Below are 21905 nucleotides of genomic sequence, written 5' to 3'. Positions count from 1 at the left end.
TTGATTAAAACAAAGTGCCTGGAGAAGAATTCTCCCTCTGAAATAACTCTTCTAAAGTCAGCTGAGCTTCTTCAGGTCCACAAAGACATTACTGACAGTGGAACCGGATTAACTCAATTAGTTTTCCATTAATGTAAAACAAACAGTATCTGGGGAGTTATAATGCTCCTGATTTTATAGTGTGACTATGGAATGGAGACTAAAGTGTTTGAACGTGTGACTGTCAGAAGAAAAGGAAAAATGGAAAGTGCATCAAGGAGTTAAGTGAGATGAAGGAGGAAGGCAAACAGAAGCCCATTCATAAATGATGCTGCAAACTGCTTAATGTAGGAACTGCATCTCTTGCATGATTTTGGTATATTGGTGGTGCCTTACTGCTAATAAAAAAAAAATTCCACCAAGAGCTCAAGGTAAGTGCCAGGTGCATGAGAAATACAGAACCAAATAGAGAGGACAACGAAATGGTTAGAAAGGTAGTAGAGCAGACAGGGGGCATGCAAGGCAGCGTTCAATACCGGCCAGAAGTTGCCCGACTGCAGCTTCCAAGCAATGGGGCAGTGCAAATAATGGAGCAAATTAAGGGAAAGAAAACTTCAAACCAGAAGCATGTTTCAAAGCTGCCAACATACAAGGGAGAAGTCTTGAAGGCCACAAAAAGACCTTTTGAGAGAGGCAAAGCGGGATGTTTGAAAAGCACCTGGCTGCCATTTGACAGCCTGTCTCTACATCAGCCACCACATAGGTGTACTTAGAGTCTGATAATAAAAAACACACATCACCATGTCATCAACAAATGAAAGGACATTTTGCTCCCACGTGAAAATGTATGATGTCAGAACTTGAAATCCAAGAACAAAGGTGCTCATGCTACACTAAGTCACACATATTCAATTAAGCATGCGTCTTTCCTCCTCCCTGATCATCGATTACTCTTTGAAAAGCAGTCGGTTTTTCTTTCTCCCTACCAATAGTGCAGTGCTCTCCGTTCCAGCCCGGGCTGCATTCACACTTGCCATCCCGGCATGTCCCGTGCTCATTGCAGCGTGGGTGACACGCTCGCTGATCACAGGCTGTGCCCATCCAGCCCTCCTCGCAGCGGCAGGTGCCTCCGACGCAAACGCCGTGTCCTCCGCAGTCTGCTGCACAGATCTCTGTGGGAGAGGAGAGAAGAGAGAGGAGGGGATAAGGGTAGAGAGAAGGGAGAGGGGGGAAAATCCAGAATGTTATTGTGAAGAAAAGCAGCCACACTTCACTACCTCGCCTTACGGGGCAATGAAAGGAATTCCTGGAGCCCGTAACACTAATCCTTCCCGACAATAAGAATCTTATAAGTATATTACAAAAAAAAGGACGGACGCGGATTGCAGAGGTCTCCTGTGATTGATCCCCCTATTTGCTTTCTAATTCTCTTGCACTCCTCAAGCCTTTGTGATCACCAAATCCAAAGGGGAAGGCTCTTCCAATAAGCAGAACAAAAGTCACATTTAATTAAAATCTGGTTAAGTGTGGAAACAATGTGCTGATAAACTACTGACGCTGAAGTTAAGTGCTGGCAGAGCCTGTTTATGGCTTGTTAACCCACAGTTCTGGGGATGGGATTCATTAAATCCTTTCTCTGTCTAATATTAATAGAGAATATTTCTATTTCTGCTGAGTATGCTCATCTGCTCCGTCTCTGTTTTCCTATCACCCCATTAAAAATCCCTTCTCAGGCATCTGGAGATACTTCCATGCTCTTTCTATGAGCTACACGATCTGGGTTTTGTAGGATGGTGCTTGTTCCCAAGTCTTATTGGAGTTAATGGAAGTAGGGAGTCAGGACTGGGCATTTCAGTAATCACCCTTGAAAAAGAGAAGAGCTAAAGGACTTTGGCTTTTCAGAGGTGCTGGCGTTTCCCACTCTCTGTGAGCCCCAGTAAGCACCATGACACAGATACGCATAATATTTTGACCCAGCGCCAAGCATTTGGCTAAAACCTCACAAGACCTTGGCATGGATTTGGGGAGTGCACTGTATTTCATCTGCGCTGTGCTTGTCTGGAAAAACTGAGGTCTGGTGGAGAACAGACACCCATGATTTAGGTGTTAAAGCATCTGTTACGGTCACTACAACACAGGACTGATTTCACTGAAAAAATTAAAACCAAATACCACCATTGTGTTATACCACTGATGAAATGAAATGAATCTATTTCTTCTTCTCATCACCTGGCCGCTCACTTTTTGATCTCATATGCAGAATGCACTCTTCTGCTTTCAGTCCCAGTGGCAATTCAGAGTGTATTTTGGACTATCAGGCGATCTGCCTCCTCTCTGACATCTCACCTTAAACTGGGGTAAGCTCTCCCAAACGTTTTGTTTTCAAACCCTTTGCTTGACTGAGCCATTTATAGATCGTATGGGGTAGGGACACAGTTCCCTTTGGGGGAGAATGGAGAGAAGATGTGAACAGACAAAATTTTGAGCAGAGCTGGGCTGAAAGCCCATGAAGGGGTACTAGTGTACCCTGCAGAGCACATTTTCTCTCTTTTCTTCCACTCCTGTTTCCCCAGAGTGAATATCCCAGACACTGTCTGTGCCAGCCCCTCCCCAGTGCCTCTGAGCGTATTAAGTGCAGAACTCAGGCCTCGAGGCTTGTGGTGGCGGGGAGACTGGTATTATACAAGACATTTACTTCAGGTCACCGGCTGCACATAAAATATTCAAAGCTGCTCAGCCTGCATTAACATCACACCTGACTGAAATTCAGCCTTCCTTAGGTTCGCGTTAGTGTTTTGCTAATTAATACTGCCAGTAGCAGGAAGCTTGGGCTGTTCAGGGATTCTGACACACTCGTGTTGTGCGGTTGGAACATACCCTTCCCTGAGAGGAAAGTTTTGTGCCAGCCCATAGGAGAGGGATTCTACGTATGTAAATCTCTAATGAAAGAACTGTGGAGTTCAAATGTGCTTTAGGACACTGAGAACTTGTCTGTTCCATTTAGAGGTAAACTTGCAAAAATATTTGGGCACCTTGGGTGCTTAAATCATGGATATGAGGCAATATTTTGCAACTACTACCTGCTGCCTAAATGTTAGAGAATCTAACATAAATCTCATTGGAAGTGAAAGTTACACTGTGAAATGCTTAAGTCATGTGTGCAGAAGGACTCTAGTGTTGCTTTCAGAAGTTTTTACTTTGCATCTGGCATTGAGACACTGATTTTCTCAGCTCCTAGATGTGAGGGAGGTAATATCATACTACCATGCCCATTTCAAACATAAGGGATGGTGCAATTATCAAGGCTCTAGGGCTGGAGCCCAGATGTGCATTTTCTGCCCTTCTCCCTGACTCCCTCACTCCCTGAGTGCCTGACAGCACTGCAATGGAGAGTGGGCTGATCAGGGTGGTACGTGAACATATAGGATGTGTCAGTTACTGTAGTACTAAAGCTGCACTGGAAAAAGAAGTTGGTTTTCCTTGGCTGACCTGATGAACAAAATCTGGGGGAGGATAAAGGAAACTGCAGATATAAAATTGAAAGCTAGATTTACGATGCTAAAATTCCAACAAGCTGAGAAGAAATGCCTCAAGAAAGTGCAGTTTGAGACTGCTGGTATTTCAACCCAAATCAGAAAAGTACTGCTGTAGCCTCTGCTGCTCCTCATTAGTCTTTCACTACAGCACTGCTCTAGTGTTGGACTGGAGCAACTCCTCAGCTTGCTGGTTTGCGTTCTTTATTCAAATGCGTTGAACTTTATACCTCAAATTCACAGAATCACAGAATGTTAAAGGCTGGAGGCACCTCAGGGTCCTGCCCCCCAGCAGGGACACCCAGAGCAGGGTGCCCAGCACCACGTCCAGAGCTTCTGGAGCTTCTGGAGCAGCCCCAGCCCCTCTCTGCTCACTGCGCACAGCACTGCGGCCTGGTGTCCTGAGGGACCTCCTGGGCTCCAGGCTGTGCCCGGGGCCTCCAGGCCCCACTGAGCAGAGCCAGGTTCCATCCCCTTGGCACCTCCTGCAAGGATTTATGGACACTGATAAGATCCCGTTGGACCTCCTCTTTAGAATATAACATGCAATTTTGCTTGCTCTCAGCTCACCAAGCAATCTGGAGGACACTATCTCAGTTACTTCTCACCTTCGTTACGTCCTGTTCCCTACCTTTGACCTTCAGGTCGTATAATTAAAATGGCAATACCACTGACATTGTCAAGCCCACTGATGTGCAGTGAAAATAATCTCCACTGCGGACTGTGAAGCTCTGAAATTCCAAAGAGACAAAATATCTCCAGTGGTGGGCAGGAAAATTGGCAACTTGGAGGACTTCTCCCCTTTGGACTCCAAAAGCCCATATAAACATTTTAAAGACTTTACTGCTGTCTATTCAATATTTTCACTTCAGTGCGGGGGTATTAATCAGTTCGAGTAGTAGCGGATATTTTTTATATTTTGTTATTTCCATTTTCACAGAAAAACAAGGCATAAAGAAGCAAAGTGATTTGTCTACATGTACATGTGAACTCTGTGAGTGGCACAGGGCCTCCTGGATATCCTTATGTCTCATGTCCTGTCTGTCAGGGAAATGACAGCTCATGAAAGATAAGATATCTACAGGCTGGAAAAAAAAAAAAAGAAAGAAAAAGCAGGGACAAAAGGAGGCTATTTTGAGTGATATTCAGAAGCATTCTTGGAGTTATTTAAAGGTGTGAAACTAGGATAATGGAGTGACATTCAAAAACGGTGAAGAGATTAAATAAAAAAAGCACTTTCTGAAAGGCAAAATCTCTGCAGAGACACTCCTATGAAAAGGGATGGAAAACCCATGGGGATGTTTACATCTCGACTGAACCATTTCTCAGACAATGTGCTGCCAGGGAACAGGCCGAGGCCATGTGTTTATGGCCTGCAACAAGATCTGAGCCCAGCCCAGAACTGCAATGCTGATGATGCTTTGGGGTTCATCTCCCACTTTCTGCGACCCCAATCGTCCCACTAGAGAGTGCAAGATCCAGGTTGTGAACACACAGCTCATATATAAGGGATATATAAACTGGTGTGCATTCCCAGGCCCCAGAAACTGTAATAAAGAACCTCAGCTGTGAAAAACACTTGTGAAGCAAACTACTTACGACAGTCTCCCTAAAATGCATTTAATTATTTCTGACAGGGAACCAGGAGCCAGGAACTCTCAAAACTAAATCTTCCATTTAGCTGCCAGTTTAAAGATAGATGGGAACCATCCAATATAAATAGCCCTACAACACACATCGTGCTGTACGCATCAGCCCTTAAACACAGAGCTCCCAAACGCTCACAGATATCTCTTAGGTGATTAAACCGCCCGAGTAGCTTTTACTTTATTTGGTGGCATTCAAAGGAATGATCAAAATGGATCTGCACTTAAATCCAGGTCTTTTCAGGCAGCTGGAGGCTACTGAGGCTGATCTGCAGAAGAGGACAGGTGAATCGTTCCTCTGTCTATCAGCCCCAATTTGCCACCTCCGTTCTTAATACAAGCTGTACTTTTTTGGTACATTTCCCAATTCCATTGTTGAAATTAGAGGACATGATTAGCTAACATCTGATCTATGTGAGCAAATGAGAAGGAAAGCTGTTAATTCTCCTGTACTAGTGTTCACAGACTGGCTGGCTGCATTACATTGCTCAGCCTATTTAAGCTTAGTGAGGATGCGGTGCTTGTGCATAAAAGCATTGTCTGTTAAATATTTTCACACCAGCTGTTCCCAAAAGGTGACTAAGTATTTCCTTTCATCTCTAATCTCCTTTACAGTTTGTATGAATAGATTAGCCATGCTTTATCCCTTCCTAGTGGTGCACTGTGTTTTACTTCATCTTGCCATCCAGCCCATAGAGTTGCCTGCAGTTCCTTGAAGGAAAGGATCTTCTGAGCAAATTGGGAGTTTTGCAAACTGTGCCCAATTCTAAATGTGGATATGTACCTTGCTGTCCTTACAAGGCACAATCAATCCATGCACCTCTGAAAGAAATAAATACCTAGACTTTGAGTTTTGGGTGATTCACCATGGAGGCCTCAGGTGCACCACAGATATTATTCTTGGAAGAAGGTAATGCCATTCAGGAATGGTGAGTCAAAGAATCACAGAATCATTAAGGTTAGAAAAGACCACAGAGATCATCCAGTTCAACCATCAACCCATCACCACCATGCCCACTAACCACATCCCTCAGGGTCATATCTACTCTTTTCTTGAACACCTCCCGGGACGGTGACTCCACCACCTCCCTGAGCAGTCTGTGCCAATGCATTACCACTCTTTCTGAGAAGAAATTTCTCATAATACCCAATTGGAACCTCCCCTGACACAACTTCAGGCCATTCCCTCTCATCATATCATGAGTTACGTGCGAGAAGAAGCTGACCCCCACCTTGCCACAAGCTCCTTTCAGGGAATTGTAAAGAGCGATAAGGTCTCTCCTGAGACTCCTCTTCTCCAGACTGAACCATCCTGTTTCCCTCAGCTGCCCCCCATAAGACCCATAATGTGCTCCAGACCTATCACAGCTCCACTGCCCTTCTCTGGACACCCTCCAGGGCCTCGATGTCTTTTGCTTGTAGTGATAGGCCCAAAACTGAACACAGCACTCAAGGTGCAGGCTCACCAGTTCCAAGTGCAGAGGGACGATCAGCTCCTGGTCCTGCTGGCTGCACTGTTGCTGACACAAGGCAGGATGCTGCTGGCCATCTTGACCACCTGGGCACACTGCTGGCCCATGCTCAGCCGGCTGTCAGCTAACAGCCCCAGAAGAAACGTGAGATTTGATCTCTTCTTTTTCTAACAGGATTCTGGTTATTTTTCAGGCAAATAATCAACACGATTTTAATTGTTTTTTTGTTTTCAAGACCTACTCTATTTCACCACCACTCATTCCAGCTGGGAGCCTGCCTAGGAGACAAGACTATTGTGTGCTGGTTAGTTTTTGGACAAATGTGTTGGGTTCTTTTGTTTTTTTTTTTTCCTTATCCCCTCAATATTTGAGAATACACTTCTTCCCACTGGTTTGTAAAGCTGCCTCAGTATTGCTCAGGGCTTTCTTAAAAATCTGAAACCACCTTGGAAACCCATCAGAATCTTGACAGTGGCCACTGATGTACCTTAACTGCTGTGTATTGCATGGACCAAAATTGTGTTCTGGTTTTATTCTGCCTTCATCAGCATGCCTCTGTCTGCTGCTGTTTGCTTAATGCTTATGGATCTCAGCTATCTGAGGCCAAGATTATGCTTTTTGTTCTGTGTTTGCACTGTGCCAGGTGTAATGAGGTCACAGTCCATTAACAGCAGTTCAGAAATAAGAACACTAAAGCAATTACTCATACAAATAAAAACCTTGTACGTGATTCTTTTTTTTTTTTTTTGCATATCTTGCTAAAAACTGACCCAGTTCTGTCCCCTTAAGAATAAAATGTCTGCTGTGTTGCCTTTGATATTTCAGAAGAAAAATGGGAAAAGAAATCTATCAAACACTAGCCACCTGTGTAATGCTTTGTTCATTGCCCCTTTTAATTGATATCACAGACACGGTAGCTTCCAACACAGGATGTGGAATAATCCAGACTTTCATATTATTTTCACATTACATTAAAGAATTGGGTTGAGAAAAAGGGATAATGATGTCAATTTGTGCTTAATTTATGGCAAATCCATTTTTACATGTTTACCTCTACCCTAAAATCCTAAAATTGGCTTGACAACAGTTTAAAGCTCTCCAGCTTAGAGAACAGCAATGCAGATGAAAAATTTTCTTTAGCATTCATGTGATGCAGAATCAGAGATTTAGCAGCTTCTGACCTGCCTGCTAAATCCTTTAATAAATATGGATTTAGTGCTAAAATATTAGATCAGGTGAAATTGCTCAGAGCTTCCTGAAAACTGGGGCAGTTCCACTGACCTTCAACACATTAATAGAAAATTTAATAATTAAAAATCTGTCTTAACTGGGATTTTCCAGTTCCGAGTTGGCTCATCCGAGGCAATTTTCAGCCTCAGACAGATTTTTCCAGAAAAGAGGCACAGGAGGGAGGCACCGCTCAGAGCTAAAAGGCTGTGGTTGGTGAAGAGCTAAGCCTTGTTTTCCCAACCCGCCTTTGCTTTAGAAGGCAAATTATGGGGAGTTTCTGGGAAAAGCATCTGATACAGAGATGTGGATGGAGAGAAACAACAGGTCCATAATCAGCACGAGTGCTAAATACATGCTTTGTAATGAAACACCATTTCCAGGGCGATGAAACTCTCGTTTATGTGATTTGATAACTCTGGAGTGACATACGAACTCCTGGGCTGAAACTGAAGAAAGCACAACGCTAATTAGCTATTCAAAACATCTTTTATGAAACATTGTAAGGAGAGGCTTAGATTGCAGAGCAAGACAAAGCACAAAAAGAGAGATCTGAATTCTCTGTCCTTGCCATCCCAGTGGCAGCGTGCCACCCCAGAAGGGAATCCTCTGAAGAGCATCCTTCTCCAGTAAGCACTGGGAGCAGTCCTGTAAATTGTGGCAGTGTCTCTGATTGAAGGTCACTTCTCTTTTCTTACAGAGCTTATGACCCAAAGTGAGGGCTGCATAATTTAATGCCGTTATACAAACAAACTGTTGACTTACTGATTTTAAAATGTGCTGATTATTGAAGTAATACGAATGTATAAGTGATAATTATTACCTTGGACAATAAATTTAAGAGTTGTAAGCAAGATCTGCATTTTTAATGCCTTTATACAAATAAGCTGTTTACTTGCTCTTATTTAAAATCTATGAATTATGTAAGTAATACTAATATTTGAGTAATTATTATTTATATCAGTAAGTAGAAAAGCTGTTTGCTTTTACAGAGGGCAGTTAAACCACTGCTACTGAGACAAATTTCTGCCTCGCTCAAGGATCTCAGTGCATCTTGCATAGCTCAGAATACACCTGTAAGGTAACAGTTATGTCTTTTCTTTCCATAGATAATCAAATCGAGATTAAAGGATGCCCTCCAGAGACAGAAAATGAATCCATCAGCTCTGCTATTGTCCCTCACCGGGTAAAGCACTGACCTGCAGCATGGCTTTGAATGGTGACTTGGGGTACCTCAGTTTTCACCTGCTGCTCCTGAAGCCCTGCAGGAGCATCTATCCACGAGCAAGTCTGGTGGAAATCCCTACTAAAAGAAGGCAGCTATCTGTGTCCCTCAGCTAGACGCAAAAGCTTAACCCTGCTTTAGCTCTTTCCTCCATTCTCCTCTTGGTATTTAGATCTTTGCTTGTATAAGCAACCTTGTGTTTAACTGAAAGGTTTCTGCAAATCCCCTTCTAGGTGTCTTCTCTCTGGGGGCTCAGACCAGGAATCTCAGTGGCTCTGAGCTAACCTGGAGATTAAAAGTCCTTAGAGCAGCTGCTCCCCTGGTGCCATGCAGATCCAGGAGATCCGCCTCCTAAGTGCCCTGGGAACCGCCTTCCAACTCTAAAAGGGGCACAGAATCAGTTGGGTACGGTCATTTCCAACCACTAATATCTGTTTGTCCTCCAAGACTGATGCTTTTATGCTGTAAATGTACAGCACCTTGCATGGGGGGACTCTTAGGGAAGAGCAACGGTGAGAACAGAAGGAGTCATTAGCAATCCCCATGGTGATGGATCAAAGCTCTTACCCAACCCACACAGCTGCACAACATACAGTGGTACAGTTGGCATGAATTTAAGAAAAAAAAAATCTCCCTTCTAAGTGCAATTTCAGCTTGCTCCATATTTGCATAAAGGTTTTCCAGTTTCCATCTGAAACGCTCTAACTCTGTGAGATGAAATGCCATCGAACCGGTCTGCTGTCTTTTATCTGCCTCTATTTTCTACAGTATTTATACCCAGTTTTCATCCTTGCCTTAAATGTTACCGACTGACCATCACATTTTGTCTGTGGCATCTCCTCTATAGCTGTGATTTACTTTTGTATTCCTGTCAATTTTCCCTTATTTATTATTCTGAACTTTATTTGAAACTGTCTCTCGCTGCTGAATAGCAGGACATGAAATGCCAGGTACTGATGGCCTTCAGTCTCGGAGCTAAGATTTGTTGAGTAAAAATAAATATCCCAAAGTACAGGATTATGTTTTTCTCTTTGAAGTTTAATTGGATCTCTGTGCTTTCTGGGATGTGAGTTAAAGCTTCCCAGAGAAGGAACAATTCCTCATCTATTCAGTGAAGTTCCTAACACGGATTCTTCTCCGGGCTGATTTTAATTTCCTCCCTGTGTCCATGAAGAGATCATTTGACAGTAAAGCCTTTTGCTCATGCTTACAGTCATTAAAAAGAACTAATTTATTTCTTAATTCTATGATGGTTGGTTTTGTCTAAAATAAATTTAACGGCACTTTCTAATGTGTGTGCAGAAGTAATTACAAGCTAGATTTGCTTGGGCTTCCCTTACTCTGAGCTCAGCATGACTATACAGGTTTCTCTTTTACCTCAGACAACTTATTACCAAAGAACTTTGAAACTTCATTGTTATTAACCTTTCTCCTTGCTTTGTCAGCAAGAGATACAGAGCACGTATGAAATGTGTGGGGCTGACGTATCCACAGATGTCTCTGTCTATCCATGCCAATGGGATGTATCCTCTGTGCTGCCAGTACGCCTCAACACCAGTCTGGAAGGAACACCTTTATGGAAAAGAAATTCTTTCTCCAAAGCCCTTTCAAATTTTTATCAGTCAAGATCGTTAGAAAAGTGCTCATTAGTGCAAATTGTGACAATAGGTTTTAGAGCATGAACGTTTTGGAACTTGGAGGGGACGGAGAGGTAATACTAAATCCATTGTATCCACTTCAGTCAGGCTATTAAATCATGGATTACCGGTCTTCAACAGCCATTGATACACTGTATGATGATCACTGGTCTTAGGTTATTTTCACTTGTTTATTTTTAAAAAATATTATTTTATTTTACTGACTCTGAGATATTTTCCCCTAATATATCATCTCATCCATTTTATATTGGAATGAAACATGACTCTAGAAAGCTGGAAACACTCAGCAACCCCTTGCAGAAACTCTAGTCAACATGAGCTCCAGTGGGGTCAGAAAGCAGGGACAAAGTGGCAGGAACGACCCACCACAAACAACATGGAACTGACTTAATGCCAGTGCAGAAGCCATGCCATGGTAGGTAGAACCATCCTTTCCCAGACAAATGAGTGAAGTTAAAAGGGAGAGTCTTGATTTAACTCTATCAGGGTAGATGACAGGCACAGTCTGACTATGCACAAGTGTCCATCTTGTTGATATTCCAGCAATATTATTGTAAAAAGAGGGAATATCCTGAAGCTGAGCTCTAGACTCACAAAACGATGGGGACATCTATGTGGTCAAAAGATTTAAGTCTAGAAACTATAAGGCTCCTCCTTTCAAAAGCAGAGAAGTAGCCAAAATTTGTTCATCGGAGATGCATACATTTTGAGTGATACAAGCAAACATGCAAATTGCTTAGCCATCCTCAAAACATGCTGCTTTAACAGTGACTTGATTTAACCACGGAGCATAGCAGCTTGTTGTGGTGCTGTAAATCATTTATTCTCTATATTACCCAAGTTAACACAAACCCCACAGTCTGGTATATCATGCTGTTTCAGTCAGATAAGTCCACAACACAGAATGCAATTGATCCAAACAAAAAGAACTTTTGAGCTCATGGTGCGACTGCTGAGGTCACATTGGAGAAAGGAAAGAATGCTGAACTAAAATTGGTGTGCTGGGAATTAGCTCTAATTATTGTAGAAAATAAACAGAGAATGGAATAGTCTTCCCATGGCCCTTCGAGGGGTCCACAACTTGGAACTTGAAGACTAGGGACTGCTTCTCACACCACTGAACCTACACTGTTCTAAGCTTGAGACATGATCTAATCAGACCAAACATTTTGTGATCTAATGGCCAGAGACAGACGATGATATCACCACTTCCACTGTTTTTGGCCAAGTTTGAAGCAAAAGCTAGAAGGCAAGTTTTAAGTTCCTTCAGTCTCTCCCTTGGTCCCTGTATCTGATCAACACCGAGTGGACTGCTGTGAGCAGAAAAGTGGCTAAAAGTAAGATCCTAAACAGATCCCAAAGATGAGAGAAGTTTGATGGATCTCTGGTTGCCCAGGGGAATGAGCTAAGCCTATTTTTCAACAATCAGGCTGTAAGTGTGAATTCATATCTGAAACATAAGTTGCACAAGTCTTAGGAGGGGCAGCTGAGGGAAGTGAGATTGTTTAGTCTGGAGAAGAGGAGGCTCAGGGGAGACCTTAACTACCTGAAAGGAGGTTGTGGTGAGATGAGGGTTGGCTTCTTTTCCTGCGTAGCCAGAGATAGGACCAGAGGGAATGGCCTCAAGTTGTATCAGGGGAGATTCAGGTTGGACATTAGGAAAACTTTCTTCTCCAAACAAGTGGTCAGGCGCTGGAACAGGCTGCCCAGGGAGGTGGCGGAGTCACCGTCCCTGGAGATGCTCAAGAAACGTTTAGATGTTGTACTGAGGGACATGGTTTAGTGGGGAAATATTGGTGGTAGGTGGACGGTTGGACTGGATGATCTTGGAGGTCGTTTCCAACCTTGCTGATTCTATGATTCTACTTTCTGTTCTACTGGGAGATTTTTCCCCCACCTTACCATGTGGGTTTTTCATTGTTTTTTTCACTGGCTTACCACAGTGATGTTCTGACTTTTGAAGAATTGGACTCTCAGCAAAAATAACTACAGCTCATCTCAAGTATTACTTTTTTTTTCCCCATCACACAGGGGTCTCTACACCTAAAGGGAAAGGGAGTAAAAGGGTATTCCTGAATACTTTTATTTCATATGTTTTGGTGGCTTTAGTCTTTTATTATTATTATTATTATATTTAATAAAAACCTTAGAAGACTTTAAAGGGGAGTTCATCTTGGGAATGGGTAAGCTAAAATCTGCCCCCACAATCCAAATGACATCGAACACTTTACGTTGTGCAATGATAAGTTTCTTGTTAACGCCTTTGTGTTTTGCAATTCATTTATTCCTTCCCAATTCACAAAGCAGAGCCTCAGATAGCCTTCTGTATGAGCTCAGTGCTGCACATACTTTATTCCCTCAGAGAGAAAACTTCTCAGCACACAAATAAAATGGGGAAGATCACAAGTTCACAGATCAGCATGTTACGGTTCTGGAAGGCTGAGGATGAAATCTCTGCTGGTACAAAACATTTCCTGGCTTTCGATGACCGTTAAGAGACAAAGTAAGGCTTTTGGGAGTAGGTTTGCAACTTGAGTATTGAACCAGATCAGATTTTGATGGTATCTTGTGAAGTCTACTTCTGAAGCCCAACATTTCAGTTGCCCCAGACTAATGTTTCTCACTGAACTCCAAGGGATGTGAGAACAAGCTCCTAGTTAAGGAAGACCATTTACAGGGGCACACAGCCTGTTGCTGATCTTTCCCTTAAGTCATTACAATCTAAAATATATGGATGTTCATCAGTTTCACATGTCATATCCTGAGGGTTAGTTCTCTTGTTCTTCCTTGTATGCATTTTAAATCTAAGAAAAAGACAAACCAGTGACTTCCCAGGCATTAAAGGGGGAGCAACTCTCGTTTAGACAGGAACAGACCTATATTCCATGTGACAGCTGATGTAATACTCAGCTTTTACAGAGACATCCTTACCCCTAAATGAAGAAACTGATGTTCTAGAGGAGGAATTATGTGAACATTTTCCGAGGATGGATTTTTTATCTTGGTGGCCTTGGGCATGACATGAATTTAACATGAGACTTTGTTTTGTAAGGTTGACACCAATAAGCCCAAGGAAATCAATTTTTATCACACATATTGTGTTAACCCTGGTGCTGTTTGACCAATGGGATATGACATTGTCTGGTAAGATATATGAGAACTATGTTTCTGTGTGTATGTGTGCACGGGCATGCCATAATCTGCGCAATTCCAGATGAAAAAAAGGCACTGGAAAATAAAGACGCATTTGCTCTGGCTTTCCTCTTTAAAAATTCATTCCACTTGGTCTCCTTATCTACTGATTAGGATGTAGAAAATATGCTTAATTCAGTGAACTGCACAACTTTGTGGTGGTCTATTGGGTGCTTTCTGAAATACTTTATCCACTGTTAATTCACACAACAAGATTGGTACTAAAAAATCCAGCCATTACCATTAGCTGATAGAAAATCTTAAATCTAAATATTACTTGTAAATGGACATGAATTGACCCATACTCCTACAAGGAGCAGCTTTTCCATTGACTTCAAAGTGCTGCACAATAAATTTTGAGAAAGTGTTTTCCCTGCAGTCAGAAAGATGGGTATGTGCACCATGCTAATTTTACTCTTGATCCAACTTTCCAGACTATGAAAAGCAGTGAAGCCATGGAGGACTGCTTTTCAACCAGTGGATAAATACTTGGTCTTCTGCCTGCCCTATGGAGACCCACACTATTTCCCCACTGCAACGAGGCCAGGTTTATCTAGACATATCTGCAAATCATTGAATCATAAAATCATAGAATGGCTTAGGTTGAAGGAGACCTTCAAGATCATTTAGTTCCAACTCCTTGCTGTGGGCTGGGTTGCCAACCTCTAAATCAGGCTGCCCAGGGCCCAATCCAATCTGGCCTTGAGCACCTCCAGGGATGGGGCACCCACAGCTCTCTGGGGAGCAGAGACAGGGCCTCACCACCTCTGAGTAAAAATTTCTTCTAAATCTGTAACCTAAATCTCCCCTCTTTTAGTTTAAACCCATTCCTCCTTGTCCTGTCACTACCAGACCATGGAAAAAGTCAGTATCCCTCCTGCTTTTAAGCTCCCTTCAAGTACTGGAAGGTCACAACAAGACCTCCCTGCAGCTTTCCCCTCTCCAAGCAGAACAAGCTCAGTTCTCTTGCCCTCTGCTGCCCCTCTGGTGATGCAGCCTAAGATACCATTGGCCTTCTGGGCTGCAAGCACACACTGCTGGTTCAAGTCCAGCTTTTCATTCACCAGAACTCTAAGTCTTTCTTGGCAGGGCTGCCAAGTTCTTCTCCCAGTCTGTTCTTCTATCTGGGATTGCCTCTGGGATTGCCTCAACCCAAGAGCAACACCTTGCACTTGGCCTTGTTGAACCTCATTAGATTCTCGTGTGCCCACTTTTAGAGCATGTCCAGGTCTCTCTGGATGATGCCCCTCCCTTGTATTGTGTCAACTGTATCACTTAGTTTAGTGTCATCAGCAAACATGCCAAGGGTACACTCAATGCCACTATCTATGTCGATGATAAAGATGTTAAAGAGCATCTGTCCCAAGATGGACCCTGGGGGGCACCATGCATGTCCAGTTTCCACCTGGACATAGAAGTGTTGACACCAGCCCTCTAGCTATGAACATCCAAATATTACGATCGTTATGTTACAGATGTGATCACTACTGTTTTTTAACAGGTCACATAGGCTAAAGAGCTAATTTTCTTTCTCTTTTTTTTAAATGTTAAATGCCACAGTTCTGTAATTGCCTCTCTCCCGAGGAATCTGTGATCACGATGCCTGCTGTGACTTCTGCAGTTATTTGGCAGAACTGAGGATCTCTCAAAAGCTGAAACCCAGACAGCTCCAAAGGAACATGAATTACCCAAATACAGAGGCAGCTAAATCAATGAGGACTCAATTAAGCTCTCTTTCAAGGATTTCCACTTAACTACAATTGGAACAGTCTTCTGCATATGTTTCTCTTCTCTAGGACAACTGCTCTGCTAAATTGCTAATGCTAAAGGAAGTTATAAGACAGCAGGGGATGGCATGAAACTGAACTTGATCAAAAAACACCAAGGACATTTATAATTTCCAGTCACAGTAAGTGTGGCTAGGATAAGTGCCTAAAATTTTGGCAGTCATCTCCAGGAGTGAAATGTATAAATCCTAACTAAGTGCCAAAGACGTAGAAAACAAATTCAGATGATCAGGGAGCTGGGGAGAGACCCTTTAACCCTGAACTCCAGATTTTCTGTTCCAAGCATGGTGGTCAGACCATTAAGAAATGTTAAGGAGATGGATGGTGATCTGTTTCCCTCCCAAACTCCAGGCACTCTGTGCTTTGGAAAAATGATCAATGGACACTAAGACTCAGGCTGTGAAATCTCTGTCCTCACATCGTCATCTCTCTGGATTGCTCCAGCCTGTTTATTCTTTACTTTGAGATGATGAATGCTTGTAGCATCTGCATTGAGCTGGTTGTTGGGATTCTCTCCTAGGAAACTGAAGACACATCTCTAGACACTGGAATATCTCAGAAGCTGAGAAGAAGTTCTCTGCAACACTGCATTACAGTTATATAATCTGCATTTGCTTAAGGTAAATTGTAAATGCGTAAATATCTTTGTGAGCACAGACCTCATGAAGCCTGGCAGCAAATCACTGGATAGTAGTATTTCCTAAATGTCAGAGAGGGGGAAAAGGGCAGTCATAAACTCAAATGACATGTCCTCAGAAACACTGCAAGTAGTGAAAGAAGCTCTGGATAGGATCAAACCACCTGATTTCATGAGATACGAGCACCCGAGCTCAGCCTCAATCTCTGGCCAGGCACGCTCTCCTAGCCTTTTCAGTCTGTGAATTAAAGCATCATAACTTGTAATTTTTTTTTTTGTGTTCCAGTAGAATCCCAGTTTCAGTTGCCAACTCTTATCATTAAACGTACAGCCTATGATTTAGTATCCCTATCCTGACAATTCAGGACCAAGCAATATTCCTATTATTGCTCTTCAGTCCAGTTTTAAGGGATGTCAGCTGTGTATAAAGCAAGTCACTGTGAATGAGTGACTGAGAAGGAATCCTTATCTGCATGCAGGTCAATATCCAAACATCATCAACTGTCCAGAAAAAAAATCACTATACTTATTACACAGAGACGTGATATGCTTTGTATAATCAATTTTCAGATGATTCTGGTGAGTATCCTGCATGCCAAATGTCAACTACCAAATAAAGAACAGTGTGAAATCATTGCTTTAAATCCAAGGGAAGTGAAGGACAACATCAAATGACACAATTCCTTTATGTACGATTTTGAATCCAAACATAATACTGTACTGATGGGCCTGGGATTGTACTGATGCATCACTGAGATCCCGCTGGGAAGCAGCATTCCCCAAACACAGTCAACATGACTCACTTATTCATTTCCCTGCGCTCAGCAAGTATGTCTTACTGTATGTGTTTTGTTGCCTCTTGATTAGCCAGAAATATTTGGTCCAGCTTGAATAGGTCAAGAGTGAGACTCTATTACATATTAAGTTCTGTTTCATGTTGCAGCACAGGGTATTCCCCTTTTCTTGCTATACTCAGACAATACGAGGTTAAGAGAGCTGCCTTATAACGGCTTCATTAGCTGCCATGCTTGGGGAACAAAGTCCTTTGCTAGGGCTCATTAAGAGGTGAAGGGAGATAGCATGCCAAAAGCCAAAGATATAGAGGATCTGTAATGGTAGGCTCTGGAGAAAAGGGGTTAGGATGAGTGGTTCCTTCATTAGCCTTCTTGTGCTAAGCATTGCCCTGGACTTTTTCGCTGAACTGGGTTATAAAGGACCTTTATGTATTTGCTTGTACAACAGCACAAGGATGCGAAAGGGAAGAGATTTCATTCTCTCCAGAGCAAACTCAAAATACCAGTTTCCTCTGCATACAGGTTCTCATTGGACTCTACCTTTCACTGAAAGCCTTACTTTGTACTAGGGAATCAACCAAAGAAGAACTGCATACAGAGGGGAGGGAGACTCTGTCCCTTGAATGAGAAAGGGAAGCATATTTAGGAAGGATTTTTCTAGAGTGAAAGTTCTGCAGTGCTATGGATATACTGGCAGTGGGCACACATATAAAGCTAAAAAAAATAATTTAAAAAGGCACCTTATTACTTCTACAATATACTGTAGAGCAGAACACACGAGAAATTGAATTGCATAGATTGTCTGTGATGAGAAAAGGCAAGGAAAGGATATACAAAAAGGAAAAAGGATATACAAACAGGAAAAGAAAGAATCTCTCTAATATTACTATTTTGTGATAAAAAAAAGAGATTTTTATGCAGCAAGCTGTATTTCTCTCAGGTTGTCACTAAAGGCAGGTGAAACCCGTCTACTCAATGGAAAGACTGACTCTAAAGTTCAGAGATAGTCCAGTCTTACTTTCTATGTATGACAATGACATAGTGTCCTTGACAACAGCAGAGGATTGGAACTGAATGATCTTTAAGGTTGCTTCCAACCCAAACTATTCTATGATTCTGTGATCCAAAGACTTCCACCTATCTCCTCCCATACTGGCTGACACCTTCTAAATGAACACAGTGTCCCTTTCAGATACCCAATAGGCTTGACTTGAAGGTGTTAAGAGCTGGAAAATCCACTGTAGGCACACAGTCTTATGTGTTTCACTGGCAGTAAACAGAGTCCTAACTGCTTTGCTGAGCTGAGGCTGATTTATGCAAGTACTTAAGTATTTCACTTAATAATTCTTCCATTCTATTTGTTCCTATTTTACAGGTCAATAATGTCTGTCCCTTTTAGACTCTCTAAAGGACCCCCTGCTGCCCACTCTGGGCAGCATTGCTACATGCAATAACACACTTGCTTACTCTGTTTTAATCATGCAAGACGGGTACCACACGTCCCATGAGTAAATCTGTCTTTCAAATCAAGTCATCAATTCAGTGGAAAGGTCTGGGTTAGAAATGGAAGTTTACAAATCACCTTAGCTGTGATTTTAGCTGTGAGGCACAATAACCTGAATGTTACAAGCAGCTTGGTGAGGAAAAAGGGCTTGGAATGATGCTCAAGTTTGTCTCAAATAACCTCACACTGCCAAAGAAAGTTTGCACTAGATGGATTTGTAAAAGTAGTATAAAGAAAGCTTATAAATCATCTGAACACGACCCTGCAGGTTAACAATGGGAAAGCCAGTTCTGTTTGCGTGTAGAAACGAACCTTTTTCCAAATCCATCCCCACAATCCCTAAAACTCCACATAAACTCAGAATAATGACTCAATTATGAACCATGCTACGAAATCACTAGAAATGCACTGCTACCTTCTCTCCTTCCTTATAAATGCACTTCACAGAGTATGGAATTGAAGACGTCAACGTGGGAAAAGTCTGACACCAAATGTATCCTCCTGCCAATGCACAACAGCTTCCCTCTCTACATTTGTGGAAGTTTTGATCAGTTCAGTTTTAGCCCCAGGCAAGGAGGCCTTCTTTTTGCTGTATTCTTCAGCCCAGTCAATTTTACCATATGACAAGCTTCCTAACATCTAACCTGAATGATTATTGTACAGCAGTTTTTTTTTTTTTTAAGTATCCTTTCTAAGAGCTTTTTCAGTTTGCCCTGTCCTTGGAAGTCACTCTCTTAAAATACTTGCAAGCAATTAACCTGATTTCTTTTACACATTACAGTAATTCCTCAGAGAAAACGTTGTTTGTGCAATTTTTCTACTACACTCGGTCTCCTAATAGTTTCTTTTTTTTTTTTGTGAAAATTCATTCCATTTCATTGCCTGAACAGACCTGCCCTGGATTTTTGGCCTAGTTCCATCCTATCTATGTAAGGTAAAGAAGCTGTTATTGCTGTGATCTTTTATTTGTGAGCACAGTATACACAAGCCAAAAGACTAATGCCCCATAGGCTCTGGTTATTTAATGTATTATAGCATTCCTCAGTATGGCATCTAAAAGCTAGCTGCGTTTGGAAGTACAAAAGAAAAGCTCTTGAACAGTTTTTCCTTAGCCTCTGCTTCAGATACCAGACGCAGACTTTGAACATGAAGCCCATTTAGACAAAGAATGAAAGAATTTCACATTTTCGGTCCTTTCCACAAAACTGCCTATAAAAATCTGCCTTCTTGGTGCTTGTAGTATCCAATGCTTCTACTCAGTTAACCTCTTCTTCACTTATATGGGACAGCGTTTACAAAGTCTTAGTACGAACCTCATGTGATACCCACTCCTCCTCCTCCAGTTGAGCCTAGAAAATCACAGCATTTAAACTCTGAAGGGAAAAGAGATCCGAAGAGCTGTCACCTCTTTTTTTGTTGTTTACAGCAACCTAAAGAATATTTAGTTATCTCCTAAAAATCAAAACAGAACCTTCGCTGGCTACAAGGATTCATCAAAAACTAACACCAGAGCAAGCAGTGTAGACCAGCAGATGTAGACCATCAATTACATTCATAGCAATATGACGTACTATAGCAAGCCTACGTGGCTTTAATGGGGTTATTTATTATATTGCTCTATGCTCAGCTATAGAAGCAGAATTATTTATGTAGTTGAGCTATGGCATTTCTGCTTCCAGTCATGCCCTACGTGAGCTTTACAGGAACACATTTGCAGCGCTATTTTTGCAGACCCGAGTCTGAATATTTTACAAAGTTTAAATAAACCAAAAAACAACCGGAGTCATCGCTGCCGTTACCGATGGAGCAATCGTGTCCAGTCCAGTTAGGATCGCAGCTGCAGAGGCCGGTATCGGGGAGGAAGGTCCCGTGACCAGAGCACTGATCCAGACACGTGGCTCTCGGGGTCTCGCAGTTGGTTCCTCCCCAGCCGACCGAACAGTGACACTCTCCGCGCACGCACACTCCTCGTCCCGAGCAGGTAGGGTCCATGCAATCCACTACAGGCAAGAAAGAAAAGGAAAGCAGACAAAGGGATTACATTTCAGAAAAAGAAACCGTCAGCTTGCCATCTACACAAGTTCATTTCTACAGTATCTCAAGGCTTCAAGCGGAAAGCAAAGCTACGCTGCACACAAAACAGGTGCTTCACACAAGGAGATACTATCTCCAAACTGGAGTGAGACCTAAATGCCCCGTCCCTGCAGACATTCAAGGTCAGTCTGGTTGGGGCTCTGAGCACCTGATGGAGCTGTGGGTGTCCCTGTGTGCTGCAGGGGAGTTGGGCCAGATGGCCTTTAAGGGTCCCCTCCACCCCAAAGGATTCTATGATTCTAAAACATATGAAAAACAGAGGAAAAATATACGATGAAATGCATTCTTTCATTCAGGCCTACAGTAATAAATGACCTTCCAAGTAAGAACAGGCTAATGTCAATTAAGATTAGAATAAGAATAATATTCTCTTGTACACATATTGCATCTCTATTTATGCTATTAGAATAAGCTAAATTACTCTTACTAATGAATTCAAAGCTGAGCTCTAGTTTTCCGAGAGTGAATTTTACATAAGGACTCAGCAGAAGTTTATGCCCTGATTCAGCAAAACGCATGCTTAAACTGAAGAATATGCTGAGATCTATTCATGTCATGTTAAACATATCCTTTCTTCTTTTGGAGTAAGGATTAAATCAAAAATTATTTTGTATTGTACCTTGGTATTCATCGGTTTCTACTTTTGCTCAATGAATGAGCTTTTTCAATGGCCTCTGTTTTGAAAGAAGAGGTGTTTTTACAAGGAGATTGGAGAGAATTCAGTTGGGTGCAAGGTACAGCAGTGTGGACTGCATGCCCTGAGTTATGCTCTTTGCAGGCAACTGTCAGCTCCTCTACCCACGGAACAATTTCACCCAGCAAGAGCAAAATACGCAACGCATCAGACACCCTCCTAAAAAAGAACAGGAGGAGCGGATCACCTATTTATATATAAAAGCATGTAGGACAGCCTAGAGCAATTCTTCCCATCTCTGTCAGTGCCCTGGGGATCAGTGACAAGCGTCAGTCTGGCTCGGAGCAGGAGGAAAGCTGCTCAGCTCCTGGCTCAAATGCAGAAGAGCAGAGCACGGCCACCGCGCACACAGTGGGTTTGCAGCTCCTATTTTTCCTGCAAGAGCTAATAAGAATCCCAATGACCTGCTTAAGATCCAGAAACCTTGAAAAGTAACACAACAGCTGCTCTGATAATTCTCTGG

At 42.4% G+C, this 21905-nt stretch overlaps 1 protein-coding gene across 5 annotated transcripts in view; it reads right to left on the bottom strand.

The window, feature by feature from the left end:
• TENM4 (teneurin transmembrane protein 4) overlaps positions 1-21905 on the bottom strand; it is a 593977-nt gene that overhangs the window by 121272 nt on the left and 450800 nt on the right. For all 5 annotated transcript variants that reach the window (XM_021382894.1, XM_021382902.1, XM_021382887.1 and 2 more), the window contains 2 exons: positions 20454-20654; positions 966-1151 (listed from right to left, as the gene is read on the bottom strand). In XM_021382894.1, coding sequence (XP_021238569.1) covers positions 966-1151; positions 20454-20654 — 387 coding nt within the window. The remainder of the gene's footprint in view (positions 1-965; positions 1152-20453; positions 20655-21905) is intronic.

Source organism: Numida meleagris, chromosome 1 (assembly GCF_002078875.1).
Source record: "Numida meleagris isolate 19003 breed g44 Domestic line chromosome 1, NumMel1.0, whole genome shotgun sequence".
NCBI classification, from domain to species: domain Eukaryota; kingdom Metazoa; phylum Chordata; class Aves; order Galliformes; family Numididae; genus Numida; species Numida meleagris.
The sequence above is the reverse complement of the archived record's forward strand: the minus strand, read 5'-3'. Positions and strand labels throughout refer to the sequence as shown.